This window comes from Melopsittacus undulatus, chromosome Z, assembly GCF_012275295.1.
Source record: "Melopsittacus undulatus isolate bMelUnd1 chromosome Z, bMelUnd1.mat.Z, whole genome shotgun sequence".
Taxonomy (NCBI): domain Eukaryota; kingdom Metazoa; phylum Chordata; class Aves; order Psittaciformes; family Psittaculidae; genus Melopsittacus; species Melopsittacus undulatus.
In genome coordinates, this window is record NC_047557.1 from 39366113 (window position 1) to 39386130 (window position 20018).

Consider the following 20018-nt stretch of genomic DNA (forward strand, 5'->3'; position numbering starts at 1 on the left):
TGAGGGGAGGGGATTTGTTTGGTTCATTGGTTTGGGTTTTTGTGGAGTTTTGGTTTGGGTTTTTGGGTTTCTTTTTTCCCTTAAATGTCTGGTCTTTTTGCAAAGCTACTTGTAATGTGTGTTTTACTTTTAAGCATTCATCTAGTGGTGGATGTTTTTGTTTTAGAGAGGTGCAGCCTGATTTTTGATATCCTGTTAGATTATTTTATTAGCACTTGAAAATTTCTGGTTCTATCTTCATGCAAGGAATACCACACTAAGAAGCAGAAATGCAGAAGTTGAAACTCCCAGGACATGAAATGTTTTTCAAAATCCAGTGATGTCCATCAGTAGTTGTTAGGCCAGAATAACTTTGGCAGGTAAAAGAAGAAGGAATTTTGAGAAAGAGTTTTGAGTGATCATCTCATGGCAAAGCATCATAAATTGTTTAAATATCTGCACAGCAAGCTATATACCCCTGTCCTGGGTTCAGCAGTAGCAGTCATTTTTTCTCCTTCTTGGTAGCTGGTGCAGTACTGTGTTTTGACTTTTGGGCTGGGAACGTTGCTGATAGCACGTATATTTTGAGTTACTGCTCAAATGTTTGATTTGTCCAGGGACTTTCTGAGCCTCATGCTCTGCCAGGGAGGAGGGGAAGCCGGGAGGAAGGAGAGACAGGAGACCTGACCCAGGCTAGCCAAAGAGGTATTCCACACCATAGCACATCATACCCAGGATGTAACCAGGAGAAACCCGGAAGGGCTGGGACGCTGGGGGTGAAGGAGGTATTGGTCGGTGCTCGGTCAGGCAGGGTGGGGTCAGTTATGGGTAGGTGGCTGGTGAGGTGTTGTATTCTCTTCACTTGTTATTTCATTTATCATCATTATTATTATTATTAGTGGTAGCAGTAGTGATTTGTGTTATACCTTAGTTATTAAACTGTTCTTATCTCAACCCGTGGGAGCTACATTCTTTGGATTCTCCTCCCCAGCTCTCCGGGAGTTGGGGGAACAAGGTGGGGAGTGAGTCAACAAGCTGTGCGATTTGGGTTTAAACCACGACAACCCCTTCATTCTGCCTAAAGGGGTGTGTGTGTGTGTGTAAGAGCGAGAGTGCAATGGGTGTAGTTGATTCAGAGGTTAATTTTCTCTGTTGGACATTACCACATTTCCTTAGTTTTAGGATTCCTTGAAGCAGTGTTCTTCCAGTGTTTTAGATGTAAATTTACTTGCAGAGGTGTACTTTTGAGAGGTGTTAGATCAGGCCCACTTGGCAAATTACAGTGCCTTAATAAGGCTTGTAGGTGTGTTTTTAATGGTAATATTGTGCTTATACAAGTGGAAGAGTCATTAGACAGTGCTGCACTCTTATTTTGCCAGCATCATTGGTAATTTTAGGAGGTAGCATGAGTAAGCTTAGGAGCTTGTAAACAAGCCAACATGTAGATAAGAACTGCTGTAGAATTACAGGATAATTTGTTTTTTTGGTTTTGGTTTGTTGTTTTTTTTTTTTTTTTGCCTGTAATGTGTAGGAGGCCAGGTGGGATGGTTTATGGTCCACTTGGTCCTAATAAAAAAATACGTGTATGTGTGCCCGCAGACCAGTGCTTATTGTTCAGGAATGACAGCATAAAAGAAGTAACTCAGAAAGCTGTTTTGTTCTTCAAGTGGTGGTTAGTGCCTTCTTGACCGTAACTAAAGTCTTATATTGATATTAGTGGTACCCTGTAATTTTGCACCTTGTGTGTTTGCATGGCAAGGTTTTTGGTAGCAGGGGTACTACAGAAGTGGCTTCTGAGGAAAGCTGCTAGAAGCTTTCCTTATGTCCAACAGAGCCAATGCCAATAGCAATCATTCAGAAGTCTGGTTTTAACTAAATTAGGTTAATATGATTCTTTGAAAATTTTCCGTGCCACCAGATAAACCTTAGCCAATGCCTAATGATCCCATATAATGAAATTAACAATATATTCAGGATTAAAAAATGAAATTTCTTAATACCCTTTAGAGAAGTTAGATGCCAAATTTCCTTCTTTTTTTTCCTAGACTTTCTATTTTTTTTTATAGCTTATGTAGTTTTCTTATGATTCTTACTGCATTTTTTAAAAACAGTTTTAAAGGTGAAAATATCAGGAGACATGCAAAGAAAATGGAAGCAAAACATGGCAAAACATAAGCAAGTGTCATTGAGTTTCATGTCTTACTTATTTTGGAAGAGTAAGGAATCCAGACATTAATGTGAAGAGTAAAGAACTTAGATGAAATAGTCAAAAAATATACCACTGGCAAGGTTTTAAAACCAAATGCCAGATCTTCAGTGGGATTACTTTCAACTATTTGAACAATAGATAATTGCAGAAGGCACTGTTGTGAATTGATTCTTGTCTTGTTAACGTACCTTGTGTGATGTATTCCCATTTTTTTTTCTCCTGCCCCTCTACCCTCCCTTTTCGCCCCAGGTTATTCTGTCTCCTGATTCTCTGTGTGTTTTTTCACAAGACTCCTATCTACTCTTATGAGCAGGCACAGTACCTGAACAAATGAGGAATTTGTTGGTAAGGTTAATTCTGATATTTCAGCTGCACCAAGTTAATCACAGATGTACATAATTGTAATGTATATCTAGACTGAACATAATAGAGAAACTTCCCTGTGAGGCTAGTGCTAAACCAGAACAGGTTACCTGCAGAGGTGGTGAAATAGCCCATCTGCAGAGGGTTGCAAGGTTTGGCCAGAAAAAGCCATGGCCAACATGTTCTGGTATTGGTGTTATTTCCACTTCAAGGGGCTGGTTGGTGTGAATGATCTCTGGTGGCCACTTCCAATTAACTTTTTTCTGACTCTTTGAGTATGTAAGTACCATCTGGGCATGCAAGCAGGTACCAGAATATACTGGTTTCTCAAATATTTCATCTGTGTTTGTAATGTTTTTATCTTTTCTTTATCTTTCCTGCCCACTATATTTTAATCATGTGATTAAAAGCGTGAACCTAAGTTAGAAATGGTCATTGATATTATCAAGCAAATGTTTGTGGGGAACTGTTCTGAAGCTGTCTCTGACTTAGCTGCAGCCTAAGCAGATCTGTACGACAGAGGTCCTATAGGTCCATTCAGATCTTACAGGACCTATGTACAGCCTTATGCACATCTGAAGAGTCTCATATATTGGCCCTGGATCAGTCCTGTGCTGAAATGCTCACCAGCAGGTTAAAAAAATTATCTGCACTCCTGGGTCTCTCTTCTGCCGATTGATTATTGTTTGAAAAATATCCATTATGGCATCTCCGCATCTGCTCTGCAATGTGCACTGAAGTGCAGTGTTGGGGGGGGAGGGCTGTTGGAAGTTGCCCTTCAAAAGTATACTTCAGATCCAAACTAAAACACAAATATAGGCCCAGTCTGAGAAACTGGATCAACAAGTGTAGATTACAATCTCTTCACTCTTGCAAGCTGCACGGTATTTTTCTTTTGTACTTCCCCCCCTCTCCCTTTTCCCTCTCTTTCCCCACCCTTCCCTTTTTTCTAGATTTTTTTTTTTTTTTTTTTTTTTTTGCCTAGAATTGGTGACAGTCAGTTCACAGACTCAGAAAAGCCAAAATCCCAGTCATAGATCTGAAAGAGCAAATGCTGTTTTCATAGGACTGGCTGTGATTTTTTAAAACTATGTGCCTGCTTTAATGAAACTTCTGAAACATGACTTCAGTTTGTAGTGAGTCACTTTTAGTTCCAGAGCTTCGATGTTGTGTAATTGAGCTCAGCATCTGTAACTGCTTTCAGAAACTGGCCCCTTTGAAAGTCTTGGCACTTGGCTGTGCTAAATTCCTACTGTTGGAGCAGTTGCTTTTGTACATTAAAAATATTCTATTCAGGTAACTGATTTAGCATCTTTTGAAGAGTGTGGTAGAAGACCCCTTTGGACTCTTAGTTTTCAATAGCTATTATTACAATGCCAAAGTCCCAGAAGACTGTAAAGGAGTTTATTTTGTGCTAACGTTTTAAAAGATAAAGTGAATGACAGTGTAATTGTAGCCTGGGAGTTTGTCCTTTGTAGGATATCATCAGTCCTTTGTAGGATAATGGAATGGATGTTGTGGATTGACAAGCTTCAAAAATTGTCGGTCTTTGTATAAATGGTTTACGCTGCAGTTTGAGCAAGCAAGAATTTATGGGGGTCATAATGGTTTGTGAATCTTAGGAGATTGGATTTATGCATCACCATGGGTTTTTGCAATTTCATAGAGCTGAAAGCCTCTTTGCCTAGAGAAGTCCATGTAACTTAATACCAACAGTAGCAATCTGTGTGACTGAGTTGCAACAATGTCAAATTCTGTAGTAAAGTGGTAATCTTAAAGTAAACCTGTAGCAATTTACAGAGCCTTGCGAAATACAGAATTATTTTTTTCATCCGTTTTTAAATCCACTTCCATATTTGAAGTTCATTCACTGGCTTCCTACTTTAAATGTAAAGTATTACATGAGAGAGATCACATACTCAGTACTTTCTGTTCTGAATTTAAGAAATTAAAACCAAAATGATGGTGTAGTGCAGCAAACAAAACCTAAATTAGTATGTGCGTATACATGCTTATAAGGTGACTTAAGCAAAGGTCAGATATTTGAAAGGAGCTCCAGACCAGTTCTCTGCCTGATGGATAGCAGAGATCAGACCATCATGACTTTTATTTTGAGTTAAATACCAGTAGAGAATAGAGCCTGAAATACCACACCTAAGTTTGGATGTCAGAAGAGAAAGGGACTGTATTGTAGGAGGGGTGATCCTTCCTTGGAAAGGAATAAGAAGATAAAACAGAATAACTTCAAATATACTGTTCTCTGGCATTATAGAATCCCTTTTATCTCGATTTCATGGAACATTTAAGAGGCATCTCATTTTCTCTTTATAAAAACATAATTAAGTGACATAATTAAGGCTTCCGTTTTCTTTGAGAAAGGGTCATAAGCATCTTTGAAATACATTGCTTTAATAATAACTTCTGAGGATAAGTGAAAGGAGCCATTGATTCTCAGACTGTCTGCAAGCAAAAGGGGAAAAATGTTAATAGATTAATAACTAAATATTTGAATTGTTCCAAGTATTGAAGCATTCCAGGATTGTACCATTCTTCATGTAAATTTATCCATGTGAGATGTATTTCACCTTACAAGTGCTCTCTACAGTTGCTGCTTTTCTCTCCTATGATACCATTACTTGGGTATGTTAATTATATAAAAAGATTTAATAAGGTTAAGAGGGCATAATAAAAATATTTGAAATAGAATATAGTCATCTGCTAAAATTTCCGTATAAAGTATTTCTGCATATAAAGAGAAGACAAAATAATCTACTTTTACAGAAGTGTGAACCATCTAGAGTTATTTTTTAAGGTCAGTTCTGTTTGGAAGGGAGACAAAAACACCATGGAGGTAGGAACAAATAATTTAAAAAAGAAAACTGCCACCCTATGTATATTTAGAAAATCTTTTATTTATATTCTGTTCTGCTTGTGACTGCATCTTCAATCGCTGTTATGCTATGTCATTTTTTCCCATTGTCTGTATGTATTACTTGATTCAGGCTGGTGTGTGTGGAGGTTCTAGCTGTAAATGTTGCATACGATGTGAAAAGCATGGTTGGGTGACTCCCCTCAGTTTGCTTTCTTCTGAACTGTCTCCTGTGTAATTGTGTTCTGGTAGGTTTGTTTTCTTAGTGGGTAGAGATGGACAAGTGTACAGAAAGCTGTGTGGTCTTCACAGAATGCATCTGGCTTTGATTTTCAGGATCTGGGAATATTGTGTGTTCTGGTTAACCTTATTGATTAGCATCAATTAATTTTTTTTTCTTAACCTTATGGGACCCTTGTGGCTGTTGCCAGGCAGCTCTCCTGTCCCCCTTGCTCCGACTGTAGTTTCTGAGTAAGCTGCCTTGTGAAAGATGCATCCGAGGACCTCAAGATGTGTACAGTGCAATTCTGAATACTCTTCAAGTTCTGTTCTGAGCTGCAGATGTGGAGAAATGCCAGCCTTCATTAGGATTTAATTATGTCTGGGGAACAGATTTCATAGGTAGTCACCTTGGAGCAGCTAGTTCCACTGACAGAAAGATGCTTGTGCTGAAAAGTAGGTCTCAGTCAGGATCTTCCTCAGTACAGAGAACAGAGTGATGTAGATGTCCTCCCTTTTTGAATAACTAATACTTCTCTCATCAGCTCTGAGGAAGAGCACAGTGTGTATCTTGCTTACTTAGTCACTGAAGGTGCAGAAGTTGTTAATTTTTCAAGCTAGAAGAAACTTTGCTGCTGGGGAGTGTGGAACAGGCAGACATGTCTGCTGAGGCGAGTCAAATGCAGGTAGGTGTTGGTTGAGCCAGACTGGCCTCTTGCAGCTGAAAATCTGGTGTGTAGTGCCTAGTGATGCATCTACTCTGGTGCTGGAAAGTGGCCATGGCATTTCAAACAGGTACTAACAGTTGACTATGTGCTTGAGAATTTTTTATCTAATCACTCTGGAGTACACTTGTGCAGCAAATGTATGACATCCTTCCACATGGTTTTTGAAGAGGACTGTGTGGCTGTCTTTACTGTGTGGCTGTCTTTACAGTATAGAACTGTGAGGAAATAAAAGTGGCAGATCAGTTTTCCTTCATGTCTTTGGAAACTTGTGAGCTGATCTGTGTAGCTTTGTTTTTTTTGGTTTGGGTGTTTTTTGTTTGTTTGTTTGGTGGTTTTTATATTGGCTGAATCAGCAGCTTGTCCTTGAAATAGAAGTAAAAAGATCTGCAGGTGTTATTAGAGTTTGATGGTTGGAGATGGGGGTGGGCTTATTATGTGGGCTAAAATGGTAACAGAAAATGCAATAGAATGTTGTCAATGTATGGTGGAGAACGATCACAATTTTAATTTAAATTGTAAACTACATCTGTGCATTCCTACTTCCTCCTCCTTTGCATCTGTTGGTTTTTTTTCTGTGGTTTGGGGTTTTTTTTCTGGGTTTTTTTTTCCCTAAGAATTAAAGTTTTATAGATACAAGCTCAAATCTACTGAAGTAACGTTTAAGTCCATGAATATTGCAGCTTGAAGTCACAAAGATTTTATCTTTTTCTGGTTGTTTTTATTTTGTTACTTTCTAGGTTTTCACCTGTGTCTATACCTTTAAATGAAACCTCTGTTAGTGGGATTTCACTGTTTTTTCATGAGGTTTTGCTAGCCTGCAGAGCTTACATGCTCCTACTTACTTAAATTTCTGTGAATGGAAGCAGATATGGGCTGTGATGTCTTGTGTCACTCAGAAAGAGACAAACTAGCTAATACTTAAAACCTTCTCTTTAATCCAGATATACATCAGGTCCGTGAAAAGGAGCTGAGAGTATGGCAGAAAGTGTTGATTCTGTTGTTCTGAATAGTGAGAGGCAATGGAAAAGGGCTGACAGTCCCAGAGTAATCAAATACTTCGGAATTTTAGACACCTCATCTTTCTGTCTTTCTCATTTTTCCTGTCTGAATAGCATCTCCACATCTTCCATATTGCCCTTCTAAAGCCTTTCTAGAAAAAGTTAATGTCAAAACCCATGTAGTAAAGTGTAAGTCTACTCAAAGTAACAATTTAAATAAAAGCTGTTGCTTTTGAGGCTTTTCTTTCCCTAGAATGAAGTGGGGGGAGGTGGATTGTAAAAATCTACTGTTTTCAGTAGGTAGGTATTACAGTTGCCCGGCAGCTGTACATTTGTAAATCCTTGTACTGTTGGAGGTAAGCAAGTTCTGTATCACATCCATCCCTATCTATTTACTTTTCCATTTAACTCAGCTATAGCTTCTTTACAACTTCTGAAATAAGATAAATTAAAGGAGAATAGGATCTCTTTACTTACTTGCTGTCTGAGCCCCGACTACATGGGGAGTAAACTTAGCTTGAAGGTAGTAAAAGTGCCTCAGAACAAATCCTTTTACTGATCATGTTCAACAGAAACTTGAAGTTACTGGGGTTTCAGCACTAATTCTGTACTGTTTTGGTGAGTTGACCCTGTACTTTTGGATTTGGGTTTGGGAAGACATGAAACAGATTCTTAGATCAAGACGTGTTCTTCAGTTGCCTACTAATTACTAGATTTGTTGCAGATGCATGTAAGAAGTAAAAAAGTTACTGCTTAGGTGTCCTAGGCTTTTTGGGGTTTTTTGTTTGTTTGTTTTGTTGTTTTGTTGGGGGTGGGTTTCCCTCCACATATGTACTGTTCTGCTACTGTAGTCTTTTTTATTTGAAGCAGTATCTCCTGGAAACAGTATTCTGTAACTTGCTTCTCTCTGCTGAAAAAAAACTACTTAGACTACCAGACTAACTAGCCGGACTTTACAGTCTGCTGTTTAACTCGGTTTTCCTGAAAGGGGCATAGTTGCTGCAGAGCTTCCTTTCAAATTCTTTTCTTGAAGTTGTCTCAGCACCATCCAAATGTTCTTGTGTACCTGACACAACCTGTGGATTGATTGTATAAAAGAATTTAAAAATGTAGAGTTTAACTCATTTGAAAATTTCACTTTCTAAAACAAAATGTTTAGAGAGAAATACATAGTTTTCATTCCTATAAAAATGATGTTATTTACATTAGTAAAAATAACATCATTTGCATTCAGAATATCATCATTGGAGAGTCAGCATTTTCACCTGTGCTGTCTGAGATGGTTCTGCCTTTTACACAGAGAAGAAAAAATTGAAAGTTACAGACAATCTATGCTCAGATTTAGTAATGATTCGTTTCTAGCAATGGTACTTAAGAGATGGAAGCTAGTCTCACATTGTAGTATTGATTCTAAATGCTATACTTTGACTTTACTTGTATACGATTTCATTTGCTCTTTCTTCTTTGGAGATGGATTTTATTAGTAACCATGATTTAAATACCAGAGTAACAATTCCAATGGTCAAAATTTTAGATTATCTGGACACTAATTAAATGTACATCCATAATACTCCCAGGAATAAACCCAGCAGTAACCTGTCAGAGAATCACAACAAAATGAAAGAGAACCCCAAATTTCCTTAGTTTGTCTCTTGTAGGAATTTTATTTATGATGCTTAAGTATTCTGGTAGCTGAGAGCAGTCAGATTTATTCCCTCAATGAATTACAGTCTGGGATTTGACATTAATTTTTTTTTAAGTGTCTTTGGTCTACTGTGTCTAGTTATTGTGCTTCTCTGCAGAGATTGCCTATGGATCCTTGTCAGGATTTTTCTACTGCTTTTAGTTCATGTCTTCTGTTGGGCCATATTACCAGTTAACCTTCTTCTGGCAGTAGATGGATGGCTTCAAGTACTCCTGGAGTCCATTGTCTCATTTCTTGCTTTGGCAGGACTTCAGTATTGAAAGGTGGATGGAAGGGTCTTTTCCTTTTCTTATCAGAGCACTTTTTCTCTACAGTGCCTTGAAGCATTAAGAAATCTGGCCTCTCTCTGTTGAAGGTTACTGCATGGTGTTTCTTGTTCAAGTTTATATTTTAGTTTTGAGCAAGATGGGAACTGGAAGGGGAAAATAGTTTACTATTTCTTTGAGAGCTCATTAACTCTGATTACTCTAGATCTGTTTACTGTTAACAAGTTTTGTGTTCTATGTCAGGTACAGGTTTCTCTCAGCTCCCCTTTCTTTTTGTGAGGGCAAGCACAGGCCTGGAGAAGGAGGCCTGGGGGCAGAAAATAAAGGAGCTGTTGTTTTTTCTTATCCTGTGTCCGTTATGTTGTTTTCATTGTTGGCTGTGTACTGCTCATCAGCTGTTCAGTGTCTCAAGTTCAGTGGAACTGGAAACTAATTTTCTTTCCCCTGCCTCCCAGATGTTCAGTTTAATAATGCTGCTTCTTACCTGTTTAAAACCCCTGTTAAAACCAGGTAGAGGTGATTTGCACAGGCAGTAAATAATTTCTATTTTCAATAAGTTGTTAAATTTGTAAATATAATAATTTATCAGTTATTCCTAAAGTACTTTTCAAATGTTATGAAAAGTTGTAAAGACAGTTATGAGATTAATTGGTTTTTTGTTTTGATTTTTTTTAACTGGTCTTCTGTAGCTTCACCAGCTTATGTGCTGCGGTATATGAAATGGGAACGTGCTTTTGAAGTTATGCAGCAAGGGTGAAGTTGTGTTATCAAAACAAAAAGTTCAAAACTAAAAGCAGGTACCTAAGATTAAAAAATTGAGAGTTAAAAATGCTGTTGACCAAAAACATTATATGGTCCTAGTACTCGGATATCTCTTCTTCAGGGAGTGATAACATGTACAGACTCCACAACACATGTTGTGTGGCATGTTCATATTTATTTAGTTATTTAGCCAGTTCAATTTAATAAGATAATTAGGAGCTGATGTAAACAATTTTAAAATTGGAAGCAGAAATTCAAATTGGGGCAATGGGTGTAAACTGGAGCAGAGCAGGTTCCACGTTAACATCAAGAAGAACTTCTTTACTGTAAGAGTGACAGAGCACTGGAACAGGTTGCCCAGGGAGGTTGTGGAGTCTCCTACGTTGGAGATATTCAAGGCCCACCTGGACAAGTTCCTGTGTGATGTACTCTAGGTTACCCTGCTCTTGCAGAGGGGTTGGACTAGATGATCTTTTGAGGTCCCTTCCAACCCTTGGGATTCTGTGATTCTGTAATTAACTTTAACATCTAGGGGGTGGGGAGAAGGGGAAATTAAATTACTTTCCAGTTCCACTGAACCTGAGACACTGAACAGCTGACAACCAGTACAGTCAATGATAAAAACAACATAATAGACACAGGATAAGAAAAAGGGTTAGTCTGAGATGACATAAGCATGGGCTGGTGTACAGCTCACTTTTATTTTAATAACAGGGTTTTTTTAATTTTTGTTAAGGACCTGTGTGCTCTTTTAGGCTAGTTGTGATCAGAAAAGGTTGATTCTATAAAAGCTACCTCCTTTTGAAATTTGCATGCCTTACTAAAAAACAAAAGGCTCTTCTGTTGAGCTTTAAACAGTAGTTTGTGTTTTAAATTTTGCTCCTGCTGAGTTCAGAAGTGGCTTTGGGACTCAGGAATGGAAGCTTCCAAGGTTATTATGAATCAAATTGCAGTAAAAGACTTTGCAGAAAATATTAAAGGCAACATACAGTGTTGAAATGAATGTGTGTAACTAGTTTAGAATACTACAGTGATACAAGGATTCCAGAAGCACTTGTAGAAAATTTTGTGTGTAGAGCAGTATTGTGCATGCAGATTTGCTACTTTACAGTTACAGTATTACGAGTATTCATAGCTCATCCTCATCAGTACAAACCGATGTGTGTGTGTGTGCATGTGGTGGGGTGTTAATGTCACTTTCCAGGTGCTGCTTTCACTGACTAGCAAGAAGCATACATTTCACAGATATTTGGGATATTTTTGAAGTTGTTTTGGATGAGCTTACATAGCACATGGCAGCAGAGGCACCCAGGTTTCCTAAGCAGGTTACAGCTCAGTAAACAGCTGCCTAACACAGGAGAGGTGGGGAATTCTCTTCAAGGGGGCACTGCATATGTTGTTGAATTCTCAGCCATTTTGTACCACAGGGGCTCTGAAAAAAAAACCTAAAGATTTTGAAGATGTATTTCAAAGGTATGTGTCTGCTAAAAGACTATGTTGGTTTTTTTTCTGAAATGTAACTTGCATTCATATGTCTTGCTGAGATAACTATCTGTTCAAGGGAAACACTGGTGTATTGCTAGAGTCTGGAAAAACTTATGGGCTTTGTGAAATTCCTCACAGAATGTGCTGAGACAACCTGTACTTGGTTTTGGGATGCCTTTGCAAACTCAGTCAGATGTCTCTCTGCTTCTAATGTGGCCTGTAATTATGGGTAAATCTATTCAAATACTAGCAATTTTTTAATGAAAGACATAGGTGTATATATGTCCAAAGTTTTTTAGAGAAGACAAAACTATTTTTGGTTACAAACTCAACTGGCATACTAAGTTTTGTCTTGAAAGAGTTCTGAAAAGTAAGATAAAACAGTTATGCTTCTTATAAATGAAAAGATTCATTTTAAAGATGTATGTATGTAAATAGGCCTTGCAATGCTAGAGGCTAGGGTTCTTGAGGCCAAGGAGCAGCACTGGGACATGGCTGTGGCAGGGAGTAAAAGGGACAGGGGCACCTGGGTAGTGTGAGCAGGATATGGCCTGAGAGCCAGGGGAGGCAGGGGCTGACCTCTCTACCTGGTGCCTGTCAGACCCCACAGGGGTACTGCCTTCCCTTGGGGTCCCAGGTACGGGAATGACACTGAAAAACTGGTTGGAGAGAAACAAGGGCCACCAAGATGGTGGGGTTGGAGCCCTTGTGTTAAAGACAGAGTTGTTTTTGCTTTTGGCAGGGCTTGGACTGGAGACCTCCTGTGGTCACTTCCTTAGCTGAGTTACCTTGTTATCCCATACATGACAAAAAAAGTGTGTGTGTAGTCTTGATTCCACATGGTATACATGGCTTTTGTTTTGAGACTCTAACAATAGTACACATAGCTATCAATAGTGTGATCTTTCATTCCAAAAAGACAGTATTAGATTGTTAAAATACTATGCATAATGCTGTTATGCAGTAAGCTTAAAAAAGTGTATTGAAAATAACAATTTTTTAAAAGCTTCATTTCTGCCTGCATGCACAAGAAAGAAAACAATTATACATGTTATACATATTCAGAAAACAAACAGATTGGAAGCTGAATAGTCACATTTTAATCTTTCCTTCGTACATGTATTTTCCTGAATAGCAATGGGTATAGGTGTTGTGGTCTTGCTCTGAGGTGATAGTGTGCCTCTTAGTGGCATTTTAAATACTTCTTTTTTTCTTTTTTTTTTTTTCAGTATAAAGTAGCAGAGAAAAATCCTTAAACTTCCAGCTTTGTATTCATGTTGCTTTAGAAATATGTGGAGATGTTTAATTTTTCTTCTTTACAGGCAGGAAGGTAGTTTAACCTTCAGCAGAGCTGGTTGCAGTAGTAATCAACCTCTGATTTGTCTATTTTGAAGACAGATTCATCCATCAAGCCCTGAGTGCAAAGCTGAGAGTGCTTACAGAGCACTTTCCCGTGTATATTTGATTACTGTAGCACTGCTGCTGTTCAGAGTAATTAATATGAGAGTATAATATCTTTCAGATGGGTACTGTGTCTTTATTTCCAAGGTCAGATGACCTCTCTTGCTGAAGTTCTCGTCTGTCTGTGGCATTTTATGTAGGTTATTGATTTTTGATTGCTTGCTGGGAATAAAGTACTTATGGAAGGCCTGGTAAGAAAAATCAGGCAGACCTTGCATTTGCTTGAGTGAAATGCTACTAAGAATTAAAAAAATGTGAAGCTTAGTAATCTTACAGCTACCATATATGTAAAGGGACTTAGTGTTTCTAACACCCAACTTTAACAGGTAATTCTACAAATTACTGACTAAAGACTGATTGCTAAATAGCCAAGTTAATGTACTTGACTTAAAAGCTTACTTTCATTGAAATATATTGGGGCTTGTGTAACATAGGGACGTTTATTCAAACCTATACTTCTATAAGTAAATATTTTTTTCCTAGCAAGTAAAATTTCTGTGGGGCTTTTTTTTTTTCCAAAATACATTTGATAGTAGTATTTTTTTACTTACAAAATTAAAAAGTTAAATTAAATTGAAATTATTGAAGGAAGGGCAAAGAGAAGAGAATTTTTTTCAGTAAAAAGCTTCAAGTAAAGCTAAAGTTTCCTCTTCATCCCCTCAAAAGGTACACCTTTGAAATTTTCAGTATCTGAAATTAACCTGAGGTCATTCTTCAAGCTGAGCAATTTCACATGTGGAACTTTGGAACCTTCAGTTTGAAAAAGAAAAATGTTGGGGCTCTCAGGTGTTTTTAGCAATATTTTGTATGGTTTATAATCTCTATAATTTGTTTCTCACAGCTAGACATACCACTAATGCTATCTGTCCATAATGCATTATGTTATGAGCATGTATTAAAACTTCTTAAACAGGTTCACAAAATTTCAGAAATTGTCAGAACTTTTGTTGTAAATATTGTTGCATTTGATATCTTATTTGACTTGAGGTATAGGTAGTCTTCATACAGTTGAATTTTACCTTCTTTTCTACCTTTAGATAATTAGCTCCCAATAGCATTCATTTTTTATCTGAGCTCCCCAACATAGGAATGGTGTGGATGTGTTAGGCTCTAGGAAGACCTTAGAGCAGCCTTCCAGTACCTTAAAGGGGCCTACAGGAAATCTGGAGAGGGACTTCTTACAAGGGCATGTCTTGGCAGCACAAGGGGGAATGGCTTTAAACTGACAGAGGGAAGATATAAATTAGTTATTAGAATAAGTTCTTTACTGTGAGGGTGATGAGGTGCTGGCACAGGTTGCCCAGAGAAGCTGTGGCTGCCCCATCCGTGGCAGTGTTGAAGGCCAGGTTGGATGGGGCTTTGAGCAGCCTCATCTAGTGGAAGATGCCCTTGCCCATGGCAGGGTGGTTGGAACTAGATGAGCTTTAAGGTCCCTTTCAACCCTAACCATTCTCTGATTCTAAGTTAAAGATGTGGCAGGATACATAAAAGATTTCAGAAAATTGGTCATCATCCTGGGTTTACATATAACTTCATTTCTCTCAAGTAGTGCTGCCCTTTTTCAATGGGTGACTAATGACACTTAGGTGCAAGTTAGGGACTACTTTGAATGCAACACATTTAAGCTAGTATTTTAAAACAGACCTCTATTTTAGCCTAACTCTTGTCTATTTGTAAAGCAGTGGAAATTTTATGACTTACTTCAACGGAGCAGGTAATCCTGCTTGGAATGGACTTTTCAAAGAGTTGTTATACCTTGGCATCTTCACCCTTCCTTTTCAGAGCTTAAAAAGGAAAGCTCTCCAATACTGTTGTTCCTTTTTACTTAAATATATCATATACTGCAGTGGGGAGAATGTTTGGTTTGTTAGTCCTGGCATTGCATATAGACCTGGAAGCCTTAGTTGGAAAAAAAACTTACCTTGTCAGTGAAGGCTTCTTACTAACACATATTCTTTAGCTAGAAGAAACAAACTGAGATGTTTCATAGAAAAATGATTGGTTTGTATAGAACATCTTTATCTGTTCAGTTAATGCGATTTATTAGGTATTATATTATAACTGCATTTTTATATATACTGTATCACATACTGTACATTTTTCTTCCCCGTGATGAGGGTTGGAAAGGCAAGTCTTAGAGGTCAAACACAGCATGCTGGAATTGCAAATCTATGTATGAACTGCTTCTGAAAATTAGAGGATCTGTCTGGAGCAAGGGCCAGGATTTTTTTTTTCTTTTTTTTTTTTTTTTCAGGACTTCTAAGCTTTAAAAGCTAAAATATGAAGTGTGACAAAGACAGGGAAGGTTAGCTGAGCTGGAAGTTGCACCCACTGAATTTCCTGTGGAAGCCTAGTGTAAGTAATTCCCATCTAGTCTCATCTTCAGGTTGAATTTCCTAATAGAGAGCAACTAAAATTACTGTTGCTTTCTCACCACGGGAAGTTATTCCCATAGCCCTTTTGCACAGCACTCATCTAGTTGGCAAACTGCCACCTGAGCTTCCTTGCCTCAGTTCAGTAGATTTAGTTCATGTTCTATTTTGCATCACATTTTTTTTTGTAATTGGTAATTGACCAATTGATCTTTTATAGATCCTTCAAGTTATAACTCTTCCATAACGTATCTTACATTTTAGTACTTACCACTACTTCACATGTGAGACCTATATTCTACTTACAGATATGTGGTTTAACTCACGGCCTTAAAGGGACATAAAATGTCCTTTTTATGACACTACATTTTAAAAACATGGGGCAAGCTTCAAAATGCTGAAACTTTTACATAAAAATTAAGCATTCTGAGCTAGGTAGTCCTGTTTGCTCCAGGAAACTTCTAGAAGCTAACCTGTGTTCTTATGGACTTCTGCTGTTTCTGTGGCCTTTTTTTATGATCTATTATTACTGGCAGACATCTCTAGTTATTATACAATCTTTTACCCAAAGTCAGCAAGGCTAAGATGCCTCACTACTCTCCATGTGGTCATGGTTAAGAATATTAGTAATGTCTTCTCCATATTTTAGGAAAGAGATTTGGTGTAGAAGTCATCTTAAGTTTATAGATTATAGATACATTTCATGATGGTAACTGTGTTGTATCTAGTTGTCTTGTGCTTCCCTAGGAAGAAGGAAATGGGTGGTTCAGATACCTTGAGAGTACATTTTTATTTCTAATGATGAGTGCATAAGGTGACTATCTCAGCCAAAGATACCATACTGAAGAAGGGCAGTATGCATACCTGTCATGTATCTGAGCAATTGCAGACTCCTGTGATGGATCTAAATCTGTCATTTTACATTACAGCATCCTCCACTGGATTAGTGAGCTGTAGGCAGAGGTGGAGCAGGGATTGAATATTTCTGTCATAACTCTACCATGATTGAGCCACTGGCCTCAGCTAGCTCTTCTAGCACGCACCTGCCAATGTCATTGAAATGCCAGAGCAGTCAGTGGAAGCGTCTCCATCAGATTGCTTGGAAGTGATTCTTCCACAAAGAATTTGTACACAGAAGTCAGAAGTGCAGTCCTGCTGCTGGACATCATTTGCTTAGGGGGTTATACTGTTGTGCTGGCTGTTGTCTGACTTCAGAGCTTATAAAGTGAAATGTTTGTCTGCTGGGGAAGGAAGGGTACCTTTTGTTGCTTGTGTTCATTAACTCCACCTTTTTTTGAAGAGTAACATCAAATGTTGGGTTATTTTTTTTTTATTTCGTTCCAGCTGTGATAGACAAAATGTCAATACAATAAGTGACCTACCCACCAGAATTTGCCATGAACCATTTGGTTGGACCGCCTGTGGGGGAGGTAGGTGAAGAGCCAGCAAATGGAGCAGTGAACGAATCAGTGGAGGCTGACCTGGAGCGCTCAGAGGTGGAAGAGGAACAGCGGTATGCAACTCGCTACCCAGGACATACAAACAGCAGCCAAGGAAGCATGTCTGGGCAGGAGGAGGAAGGGATGTTAGCTCGGTCAGCCAGCACTGAGAGTGGTTTCCACAATCACACAGATACTGCAGAAGGGGATGTGATAGCCACAGTGGAGGACAGTTACGACACAGAAAGAGTTCAGGAAAATGAGGATGAGAGTGCATATGCTGTGCAGTACAGGCCTGAGTCTGAAGAGTACACAGAGAACGCTGAGGCTGAGCATGGTGAGGCCGTTCATAATCAGACATTGCCTAATCACTTACATTTCCATTCCATCGAACACGAGGAAGCCATGAATGCGGCCTACTCTGGTTATGTCTACACACATCGGCTCTTCCACCGGGGAGAAGATGAACAGTATGCTGAGCCTTATGCTGACTATGCACTGCAGGAGCATGTGTATGAGGAGATAGGAGATACACCAGACCTTGATGCTAGAGAGGGTATCCAGCAGTATGAGCGAGAAAGGGAGGAAGCTGATAATTACCGCAAGGAGGCACTTGGTGCCCGCCTTCACCATTATGATGAACGGTCTGATGGAGAGTCTGACAGCCCTGAGAAGGAGGCAGAGTTTGCACCCTACCCAAGAATGGATAGTTATGAACAAGAGGAGGATATTGATCAGATTGTAGCAGAGGTGAAGCAGAGCATGAGCTCCCAGAGCTTAGACAAGGCAGCTGAAGACATGCCAGAGGCAGAGCAGAGTTTAAAGCATGGTCATGCTCTTGCTAATGATGGGCATGAAAGCAATGGCCATCTCCCAGCTGGTTCTCGAGTTACATCTAGCTCAGGAGAATCTGTACAGAGATACAGTAAGGAAAAGAGAGATGCAATTTCATTGGCCATCAAGGATATTAAAGAGGCTATTGAGGAAGTGAAGACGAGGACCATTCGTTCTCCTTATACCCCTGATGAACCTAAGGAGCCTATCTGGGTGATGAGGCAGGACATCAGTCCAACCAGGGACTCTGACGACCAGAGGCCACTAGATGGCGATGTGAGTATACAAAGCTTTCATCTGTCAGGTTATGTATGTCTTACTCCTTTAGTTGCGACAAAAATCGCAGTGAAGGAGGGTGCATTTTCTCCTTACTCTGTGACTCACCCTGCACTAAAGTGTGTAGTAAATTGACAATTTTAAATTAGTACTCTAGAGAGCATGTAAGAAGTAAGCATGTGCATGATCAGAGGGCCACATTTTAGTTTATGAAGCACTGCTGACCCAGTACACTATATAAAAATTTGCCACACGAAGCTCTTTATTTTTTTTTCCTGAAACAAATGCTGTTCCATTTTTACTGCCATGGGATATTTTAGAATAGCTACCAAACACTTTGTCCTCTTTATCTATCCGTGTGTGTTTTTGTTAATCCAAAATTTCACTTTTTGTCACGTAACAACCCTAACAGTTCCAGCAGAAATCTGTCAATATTCTTTATGATGGTATTGTAGATCAGATTCATATTCCAGAAAAGTTGCAGGTGTCTGTCCACTTGCAGGCTCTAGAAATGTAGATGATCGTACAGTCCATTCCAATCCAAACCATTCTGTGATTCTATGATTTTATATTTCCTGGAAAACTGTTGTAAACAGACAGTGATGAGTATGTCTGGATTGGCTGTGGTTTTTTTTTTGCTTCTTCATAGTTTCATTGATTTTATTTTCTTTTTCTAAAACAACCTGTACTGCAAAAATTATTACTACAGATATTTTTAAAATTATGTCTGTTACTTAGTTAATTAGCAGGCACAATGAAGGCTAAAGCAATGTTCCCAGATTATTCTATATGGAACAAGAATTATTTCTAACTTTAAAAGTTTCCAAAAGCTGTAATTTATTTCTCTCTCCTTTTATTAATAGATCACATTATTCTTTTGTTTTTCATTCTATACACCCCATTGCCTGTGTTTGTAAGTGGTGTCTTTGTCTGGAAGGATCAAGGAACTTTCTGTTGCTTCCTGATTGTCTAATTGTAACACCCAGTACCATGATGATCTCAGTGATGTTAAGTTGCGGATCCTAAAAGCACTGAATCCCTCCTGAAGGTGCTCCTGCTGCTCTCCCAAATCTTGCTACACCTTGCAGAATTTAACCTTTCTAAGGTATGCTGGTAGAACTCAACCTGGTATGTTCATATAGTAAACAAAACAGGTGTTTCCATTGGTCTGTATGTACATAGTGTGGGCTTATGTTTTGCACCAGAAGTTAACTTCTTACTCAAGATTTTTCTCAGCCTGTTACACAGGAGCCTCACTTAGATTTTTCCATGCTGGGTGGTATTCAAATCAGTAATGTATAATGACAGCATATCTCAGTTCAAGGATGGTTGTAGATGTGTGAGCAGACAGTAAAAGAGGAAGTAAATAAAGCAAATCGTTTAGAAAGTCTGTACAGGCTGAGGGGAGTACATGTTGTAGAAGGGACTTGGGACTGGGTAGGAATTCTAGTTTCCACTGAAGGTGAGGTATGCATTTTTTTTACTGGATTCTTTAATTCAGATGACAACTCATGAACAGTCTGAACAGTCTGCTTTCTTTAACAAAGCATTCCTACAGTTAGAACTAAATGGCCATGAGTGGTTAATTCTAATAAAAATATAGTTGAAGCCCCTTCATCTAAATGTAGGTTTTCCTGTATCTCCTTTGAGAAATAAAACAGGATCTCAGACAGGAGCTTTTCAGTGTAAACAGTATATGCTAGAGATGTTATTCAGTCCGATTTGTGACACTGGCCTTGAAATGAGAAGGAATTACATAAAAAGAGTGTTTTACCTTCAGACAGACACCCTTTTCTTGCCCCAGAATTATCAAGGAGATGCAGATAAGTAACGTGTTGTGGGTGCTTTTGTTACCTTCTGTTGTTTTGCCAGACTACTTTGGAAATTGTGCCGGCATTGTTTTTTAACAAAGCCATTTTTTACTTAGAGATAGAACATCCCTCTAAATATCTGTAATTATTCTGTGTTCTTAATCATATGATATTGGAACTGGTAAGACTTCTTTAGATCCAAACAGCAGTCACTTTTTGTTTAGCTAGGAGCTCTCCATGAG

At 38.6% G+C, this 20018-nt stretch overlaps 1 protein-coding gene across 1 annotated transcript in view; it reads left to right on the top strand.

The window, feature by feature from the left end:
• The window catches only part of APBA1 (amyloid beta precursor protein binding family A member 1), a 91121-nt gene that overhangs the window by 36674 nt on the left and 34429 nt on the right, over positions 1–20018 (top strand). The window contains exon 2 of the mRNA XM_034072916.1: positions 16761–17965. Coding sequence (XP_033928807.1) covers positions 16814–17965 — 1152 coding nt within the window. The 5' untranslated portion in view covers positions 16761–16813. The remainder of the gene's footprint in view (positions 1–16760; positions 17966–20018) is intronic.